Source organism: Pundamilia nyererei, unplaced genomic scaffold, assembly GCF_000239375.1.
Source record: "Pundamilia nyererei isolate P.nyererei 1_Seehausen unplaced genomic scaffold, PunNye1.0 scaffold00114, whole genome shotgun sequence".
Lineage (NCBI taxonomy): Eukaryota > Metazoa > Chordata > Actinopteri > Cichliformes > Cichlidae > Pundamilia > Pundamilia nyererei.
Genome location: NW_005187515.1, coordinates 1,264,356 through 1,273,900, shown reverse-complemented (window position 1 = coordinate 1,273,900; position 9,545 = coordinate 1,264,356). Strand labels below are relative to the sequence as shown.

Genomic DNA, 9,545 nt, shown 5'->3' with positions numbered 1-9,545 from the left:
TCTGTCACATTTCATCCGTGTTTCCTGTACTACTGTTTTATGTCTGTATTGGCCTCACACAGTGTTGCACCACCATGTCTAATGTGTAAAAAAGACAATATTGGCTAAAGGTGGTACAGGTAACATTAGTAACAATAATGGGGCGGTTTGCACCATAAGAGTAGCCGTTGCTCAGGAGGTAGACCAGGTCATCGACTACGTGGAAACTTGGTGATTCGAAATTCAACTGGCTCCAGTGTGCATAGGAGGGCTGTCTGTTTTTCTGTGTTAGCACTACAACAGGTGTACCCTGCCTCTCCCTCTATGACAGCTGGGTTAGGCTTCACCCTGACCCCCCCAAAGCCAAAACTGCATAAGCGGAAGAAATTGGATTTCCAATAACACCCACTTGGTTGGTTTCAGTCGTTTTCCATTACAATTGAGTGCCACCTAATGTACTTGTGGCCGTTATATCAATGCGGCCACAGTCCCTTCGTCCTGTGACATCATGAACACTACAACAACGAAGGACGTCAGGACAATTGTATACCTGCTGCTCGGTGTTTCTTTTTATCAGACAGGTTTCAAAAATGGTGGCTTTGATTTCTGTGAAGGAGACTCTCTCATGACTCATTAGGGGGTACCACTGAGTAGCCAATCGTTGGATGCATTCTCGACCCAAGTAAGTAGTGAAAAAAGTACCTGGTACCAGGTACTACCACTTAATGAAAAATCCTAAAAACTGAGCCAAGCTGACTCGAGTATGTACTAGTGGAAAAGGGCTAATAGTAATAATAATTTAATGACATAGTCATTGGGAACTAATTTCCTGCCTTTAACTTATCATGAGTACAATTGCCTAAATATATTTATGTAACAGGCTATTCCTTTTACACTGCTGTTTCTATCCTTTTTCTTATGTAAAGCCTCTTAAATGCTTCTTTACCACCAGATAGCATACATCAGCTATTTGACAGTTTTCCATTTTAAACTGGCTTTATCAGAAAGGCCCTTTGAGAATGCTGTGCCTTCTCTCCTTGGGTCATCTGATGACCCTTTGAGCAAGGTCCATATGCTAAACAAGACCTTAAAGTATAACTGAAAGTTTCCAAAATAGCAAAGTAAGTAGACTTTGTTGTATTAAAAGTCAACCAAGGCTCTCAAAAGCATTTTGTTTGGAATTAAAAGAAGACAAACAACAACAAACAGGCAAGATGTATAACTTTCTACATACAGCAGTGTGACATATCATGCCCACAGCAGTGATTGCGTATCACTAGAGCTGTTGCTGATACAGCTGTCACATGCATCTGAGCACAGTGAGTGAAAGGCGCCTGGAATTACTTCATATTCGTGAGAATGTTTCACCACTCATCCAAGAGGCTTAATTAGTTTTACTGACTCTTGGGGGGGTTATGTGGTATTTAACTTCTCCGGGCGATTAAACAGAGAGGAACTCCTCACCAGTCAGTAGAACTGATGAAGCCTGATAGATGAACAGCATATTTTCTCCAAGACTACAAAGCAAATTTAGATTCAGATTGTTTTTTCTTTTGTTTACTACTACTTAATATTCTCTGACCTAGGCGATAGCGAATCTTTATAGACATATGAGCAATACTGCACTGCAACAGCAATAAACCCAGTCATGTTTGGCATGCTCAGCAGTGATTCACTCCTATGGCATTTTCCAGGTAATCTATTTCAAAGCTTTTTCATCTAGAACTTTCAAAATGTCAGCTAGAAAGTTTTCTGCACTTTCAGACACACCTACTGTAAATAATTAGGGAGGTGCAAGACACAAGGTCTTTTGAGGATATGGCATGTCCTTTTTAAAACAACTGTGGTCAGCACAATTCAACTTAAGCAACTTATCCCACACCCTCAACTTTACATCTCCTACCCTGAGGCTTGATGACAGTGAGTCAGAAAGATACAGTGAGTGATGTCCTGCCCTCTGTCACATAAATGGACAGAAATGGACGAAAGCAGTGGCATGAAAGAGAAGGTGGCTTGGTAAGAGAGGCAAGGTATATAAAGAGACGGGTGGTCTGTGCAAGATAAGGAATAATGCTCTATCACGTTCTGACACTGCTGTCAGTAGTTCTAGTTACAGCAGCAGTCAGATTTGTGTCATATCCTGTAAGGACAGGAAATGGTTGAGATTGCATTCTGTGAAAACAACCATTAACAATAAAAATAATAAATACTTTTATGAGTAATGGTGGGTTTAAGTTCTCATAATTCAGAAATTTAGAACATGTTAAAAACCCAACAGGACTGTGCACACCAGTTTTTAAATATGTCAGACCCTTCAAAATCCCACCAGAGGCTAGGGAACAAATCACCCTGGAGTGAAAAGTGAAGAGCTGTGTTTTTTGAACCAAACGCTGAAGCTAACAAATAAGGCCCCAGGTATTAGACCTCAAGGCCACTATCGCTGTTTGATGTGACACTATTTTGTAGTTTGACTAGGACCAGGAAGCCCCCACATCAGGTGGGGATGATATGGGGCCATGGCTCACAGGTTCTCTGGTCTAATTTACCTGTACTTCTCCCCTCAAAGAGAGACAAGCATAATTAACAGGACCAAAACACCCACCGTGGGCTGAGCAGAGTCATTTATGGGAGTGACTCGGGAGGAACGGCAGCAAATGAAATGTAATTGCAATGGGAGCAGAGGAGCCGGGCTGGTGTGTCGGAGGCACTGATGTGTGTGTGAGAGGGAGAGAAAGAGAAAATGAACGGGCCAGACATGAGGGAATGAGGGAGTAAATGAAAGACTCAGAAGTTAGATAGAGAATATGCACTTGAGAGAAGAGCAAGCAAAAGAATGACTGATGAGGGATCGTGGTGGATGGGCTGAGATAAAAAAGTGGGAAGCTATTCCTTTAGGTTAGGTTAGAGTAAAAAAAATGTACCATGGTTCACCTGATGTTTGACAGAAAGGCAAAGTCAAATTAAAGGATCAGTTCAACAAAATTACAAACTCTAGATGTTCACAGCCATACAGATAGTTTCATTTCCCCAGGTGTTGAGTTACGTTCGGAGATTTATTGCAATACCCAATAAAATGGAGGTGACGGCAAATGGAATTTTGTTGCAGTGCTCACGTCTTTGGAAATTTAATTTAAAAATTCCACAGCAATGTCTCATCACAGAGTCCTCTTACACAAATAATCCAGGGACCACGTTTTCCAAAGGACTTTTTCTTTCTGTATAAAGTGCTTCCACAGAAAAAAGACTCGGTAGTCTATGAAATATGTAGTCTGTGGAATATGCTAAGGAAAAGTGTTCCTGGAAAGGGATGTTGTGAAATTCTAAGTGCAGCAAACACCACAAGAAAGCTGTAGTCTATGTTTGCAAAAAGAAGGGCAGGCGTGTGGTGTATTTAGAATGGCAAAACACTCCAGAAGTAAAAGAGCAAATGTTTGTGTGTTTGTTGTTTTGAATAGAGCCAGATATTGACTCTTGTTATTATACGGTCTTCTAATGATATTATTATCGGAGATGCGCGACTATATCCAAGCAGCCTTTTGTTAAAAAGCTTTTATTAAAAGCAGCAGAAGCTTTGCTTGTGATGTTGTAACCGGCCCTTCAAATGTCGGCGCGGCAGCAGTTAAACTCTGCCACATCCCCACTTCAACCTGAGCATTATTTGCTGGGTACACTGCATTTATGACTGTAATCTTTCATCATTACAGTCATTATCTTTATTTATCACAGGTTTTAAGAGCATTTAAATTGGCCCGGACTTACTTAGTTCATCCACTAGCTTTGCCCCCCTACTTTTTCAACTACCCCTCTCTTTCTCTTTTCCAGCTGTCCCTCCCTCAGTCACTTTCAGTTTACGGAGCACTGGATGAGAACTGACCCGGGGTCAACTATGTTCCTGTCGCTTCCAGGCACAACAAATTGGGGTCACTGGGATGTTGGCATGGTTTGATCACACACACACATGCACGCAGATGGTTGAGCGTAGATAACAGTGATAGCGTATTTTAAGTAAGTGTGAAGAAACTGTAGGATACTGCAATATCACCATTACAGGTACCATAAAACACTTGAGCTGTGAACCTAACTACACACAGCTTTTAAGTGCATGACTTCAGCAACATGATGAGTGGACCAGGGTTATCAGGCGTGGTCCTGCTTGGTAATTAACGGAAAGTCCACCATCAAATTGACTATGAGCGTTGAATGTAATGTTGGGCAGACGAAGCACAGGGGTCAATGAGACAATTAGAGCCTGCGTAAAAGCATTTTTTTAATTCCTGCTGTCCCTTAATTGCCATTTCAATTTATCATTAGAGGTGGGTTTAAATGACCTTTAAGACTAACATATGAAAGCAATAAAGGCAGAAATGAGGGTAATAACTAGTTTGACAGTAGATAAAAAGAAATGTTAGTTCACAGTCATTTTCCCGATTCTACTGTTTAACTACTAGTCTCAACAGGTAGTAGATTAGCTTAACACTACACACATTAATTTCTTGCACTGACCCTTGCAAGTACTACAAAGCAGTAATCTAAATGGCATTTTAAAGGGAATTCTGCAACAACTGGAGAAGTTCTGTCCAGTTTTCCAGTTTTATGAGCAAAAGTTTAACCTTAAATGATTATTCTCCTCTAGTGCTCTAGGAACTGACTTGGGAATCTGCTTTCCCCTGAACCCTACTTCTCTGCCATTTCACCTTCCCTGCCCAAGTACTTCTTAATCCATTTTATTGTGGACTTTCTCCTCTGATTCAACTGGCTGACAGTTCCTTCACTGTATTTTCCAATTCTCCTAACAATTTCATCCCCCATCAAATACCCCAGTACAGTATCTTACTATGTGCAGCTCCAGGTAATCTCCCAGTCCCCTGGCACTCTCCACCCTGACGAGAACAGCCTCCTTCAGCTGTGTGCTGAAGCCCACTGCCAGCCGGTCTGCCCGTGTGCTCGGCCGGTCATTGGGTGGCCAGGTATATGTGATGAGGGCTCCGCCTCGCCCGAAGATGTATGTTGTCCCAGCTGCAAAACACAGGGAGGAAAAGGGAATTACGGCTTAGTTCTTCAACATCTGGATAAGAAAGAAGTCAGCATGTTAAGTGAACCCTGAAACACAAACACAGAATATATTCCACTGTGTAAAACTGGGGAAAAAAAGAAAAAGAAGACAGACTCTATGGACAACAAAATTATGTTTTTTTCCCTGTTATTTGTTATTATATGGTGCAATAACATTTCAGCTAGCGTTATTGCTTTCTTATGGGTTGCATATTCTTTTATTGATTTCTGCAAGTTTAAATTGAATAGCGTTTCAGCAGAAAGTCAGTAGTTAGAGGAAGTCTGCATCAGAGAGAAAGCACTATGTCTGGTTAAAAACATGCAACTAAAACATGTTACTGGTAGCGTATATCTTGGTCACAAAGTCACGTCTAGCGTGAGCCCTGGTATGTGCAGGATGTCACTCGTCTTTGAAATGGTAATTCGGCGGGCTTCATTTGCAGTCAGTTGCCCGCAGTTGCGTTGGATTCAAACTAGGACGAACTGACAAACTTTGGGCTCGCTATGCTGTCAGTATAACTACCATCTCTCAAAATTTAACAAAAGAAATTCTCCCTGTCAAAATAACTTTGCCTTAACAGTACTTTAAGCTCCAGCCTTAAAAAAGTACCCGCCCCATACATGGAGCGATTTCATGTTTGAACTGTAACAGAGTGGTTAGGACTTGGCTTGGCTCCAGTAAGCCTGGTGGTAAATGAGAAATGACGGGCGTTGGCTGTGATTAGCATAGAGTAATGAAACCACAGTGAACTGCTCTTAACCCTGTGGGCTGTCTGTCCTCCCAGGATCATAAATATACATACACACAGGTGCTCTGTCTACATACTAACGCATGCATATTTTGCTATATGAAGCACATAGTTGTATCAAGAAGATTACGCAAGTAAACAAGTGATTAATACACATAATTAAGCGCTAACCATCCCAATGACACCTCACAAATCAATGGAATTGCTATGATTTTGATAATAACATGACTATAGAGTCACGCATGGTCACAGAAGTGCATGGCAATGGGTTTCATCTCCACGGACGCATCAATATACATAAACGACTTTCTTGGTGTGGTCAGGTCAAAGATGGCAGAAAGCAGACGCTATAGTGACAGCATGTCTTACGCAAGGAAGAACACTATTCAAGTATGCACACGTGCAGGCTTCCTTAATGTACACGCACGCTCACACGCACACTCACTCGTCTGCCTGACACTTTCATTATCTAACTGCTGGTAGCCGTTTGAAATCGGCTGACACACACAACTCTCCTCCCGATCTCTCGCTTCCTCTCTCCCTTTCTGGCTCTCATCACCCCTCCTTCCCTCCATCCTTCCCGGCAGAGCTAAGCCCTCCGCTCAGCTCTTGTTGTTTTCTCGAGGCTGTATTATTTTAGCGCTGACTAATTATCGCAGCATGGCAAGGAGGGCTATAAAGAAGCTTTGTGCCAGAGGAGGAGGAGGAATAAAAAAGAGGTTGAAGAAAGACAGGGTATGGAGGCAAGGAACTCAGAAAAGACGGGTAAAGTGCAAATTGTGGATGGTGAAGAGAAGAAGTTGACACTTTCGTTTTTATTTCTTTCCTGTGTTTATTTGTGCAGCAGCATAGTTTCTCAGAAACTGGGCAAGAGGCAACTGTGGAGGAAGAGGAGAAAAGATTTCTAAAATGGCCGACAAGCAGAGAGGGAGGGGAGCCATGTTGTGATAGATGAGACTGAAGCCGTGTGAGGAAAAGGAGAAAATGGTTTCTGGTAGTGGAAGTTGTTGTACATTAACGTAGGCGATTGCACTTATGGGCGAGAAAGGGTTCATCACCCGTCACTAATTTTGCGTGTCACATTGAATTTTCTAGTCTGACAGATTACTGCTCAGCCTGTGCAAACATATGTGAGCCTACACAACACCGTCTGCCAAAAGTCTGGGATGCTGTGGAAAATATAATCAGTTGAACCGTACAGATACAAAATAATTAGGTGCTAAAAACAAGAGTTATTGTTCTTTTGAAAGATACATTATTCATTTAGAATATAATCAAAGCAAAATGAAAATGACTGAAAATTTGGGATGGGAGAAGAAAATCTTAAAAAGTTGTGCTTAAAAAAGCAAAGTAAGTAAAATAACTGGCAATAAACAGAATATAAGATAATTGAGTTTTTCAAAGAGGTTCACCACTCTGTCAAATCACCTTCAACTAAGCATCAAATGCACAATAACATTAAATATTAGGAGTACTAAGAGAAAGCGCTGTATGTGAGGAACACAGCTGAAACTGAGACTTAATGGCTGTGATCTTTAACCCTCCAGATGATATAAGCTTGAAGTTAGTGTGTAAAATGTTTTCCATGAGATATCAGTCAGAGTTCTGTTTTTATACCCCTCCCAGTTCAAGCACACAATCCTATCTATGGTAGCTGCTGTAGGACAAACATGTTTTCATCAGCCATCTAAAACATTACATTTAGACTGTACACCATAACGTGTGTCCGGCCAGAGTGTTTCTGCTACTGTTTGGACCAGATCCTCCCCAGGGTTTTTCCCTATCCGTGGAAAGCCGTCAGTGCACTGTTAACTTCAGCTGTCGCTTTACTCGGGAAGAGGTTGTAAAACTTTGTGAAAGGAGTTTGTGAGTCAGAGTAGCTCATCTCTGACTGATGAGATGAGTTGTTGAGGATATCCTGAACCTTGGTAACACCGCTGTTTTTGCTGCTGTTAGCGAAAATGTCCTTGAGCGGATGAAACTTTTTTGGACTCTGACACAAAACTGAAAATGTGAGAACGTAATCAAATTTTTCATCAGTGGGGAAGTGTTAGGCCACTCAAGCCCAAAATTAGCTGGCAGAATGTTATAACCAGCTGTTACCAGCCCTTCTCATGTATCCAGAGACGGGAGGGTCACATGTCTAACCTGCTGACAATAAGGAATTGTGACAATATAGGGAATACATTAGCATGCTTACTCATGTTTCTGTGTGTTATACTGTAGCCCTGACTTCTATGAGGGGCCGTACAAGCCAAAATTCATTCTTTCACTCTCACATAGTTTTATTTTAATTTCTATATTTAGATATTTTTATTCTCATGTTTTAGACTGCCCCACTCCAGTCGAACTCTGTGTAGCTACTTGGCTCGTTGAAGCTACCCGGGTGTTAGCTGGTCTAAAAAGTTCCCTCATCTCACTGCTGTGGGTGCAGTTGAGCCCGTCCCATCTCGATTAAGTGACGAGGACAACGATGTGACCGTTTCAGGAGATGATAAAATATTTCTTAACACCCCGACAGCTTGCTGAAGAACTCGAGTTTCTTCTCCCCCCCTCCATGCTGTCAGACACTTGAAAGTGACCCGTGCGTGCTTCTCAGCAAATCACAGCGGTACAGACACCCAGCCTTCCGTTTCCACTATCCTCTTTCATTCACATACATTATTCTCTTGCATACATATATTTTCTTCAGACATGTATGCATTCTCTTCTTACATACATATATTATTTGTGAGATTAAATGCACATTGAATGCATGTAAATGAGAGCAAAATGTAGGAATGCATAAATGAAAATGCATGTATGTTAGAGTGAAAATTTGTAAATATGTACATTAAAATACATGTATAGGAGAGCACAATATTGCAATGTGTGTGTTAAATATGTGTAAACATGAGAATAAAAATATCTAAATATAAAAATTAAAATAAAACTATGTGAGAGTGAAAGTGTATGTATGTGAAAGAAGAATGTATGTGTGTGAGAGTGAAAGAATGAATGATAAATTATAGGTTAATGGGATAATGCATTCATTTGTTAAATAAGCTAAAAAGAAAAGAAAAAAAACACTACTGACTGCATCTTTAAAAAACTTTGATTTGATTTTATACTGGAAACCGCTCCATAAGCTCAGTTCAATGTTGCAAATGAAAAAGCTGTGATACACCGCGGGAGTTTTCTTCCTTCATGCTGGTCGGAGTTTACATCCCTCCACAGGCCAACGCGAACAACGCACTGTGCGAGCTGGCTGACCAGATTACTACCCTGGAGAGGAAATTCCCGGATTCCCTTACAATTATTCTTGGGGATTTTAACAGAGCAAACCTAAACTACGAACTCCCTAAATACAGACAGCATATAGACTGCCCCACCAGGGACAACATCATACTGGATCACTGCTACACCACTCTAAAAGATGCCTATCGCTCTGTGCCCCGGGCAGCTTTGGGACATTCTGATCACTGCATGGTCCATCTTATTCCAGTTTATAGGCAAAAACTCAAACGTGCCAAGCCTGTAGTCAAAACAGTAAAGAAGTGGACTAACGCAGCAAAGCTGGAACTGCAGGACTGTTTTGACTCCACTGATTGGACTGTTTTTGAAGCTGCATCTGAGAACCTAGATGAGCTCACGGGCACTGTGACATCATACATCAGTTTCTGTGAAGACGTGTGTGTGCCAACAAAGACCTTTTGCACATACAACAACAACAAACCATGGTTCACTCCTAAACTCCAACATCTTCGTAAGGCCAAGGAGGACGCC

The 9,545-nt window shown here is 41.4% G+C and overlaps 1 protein-coding gene across 2 annotated transcripts in view; it reads right to left on the bottom strand.

Moving 5' to 3' along the window:
• LOC106456332 (neurexin-1-beta-like) overlaps window positions 1–9,545 on the bottom strand; it is a 214,891-nt gene that overhangs the window by 108,371 nt on the left and 96,975 nt on the right. For both annotated transcript variants that reach the window (XM_013913085.1, XM_013913086.1), the window contains exon 2: window positions 4,814–4,995. In XM_013913085.1, coding sequence (XP_013768539.1) covers window positions 4,814–4,995 — 182 coding nt within the window. The remainder of the gene's footprint in view (window positions 1–4,813; window positions 4,996–9,545) is intronic.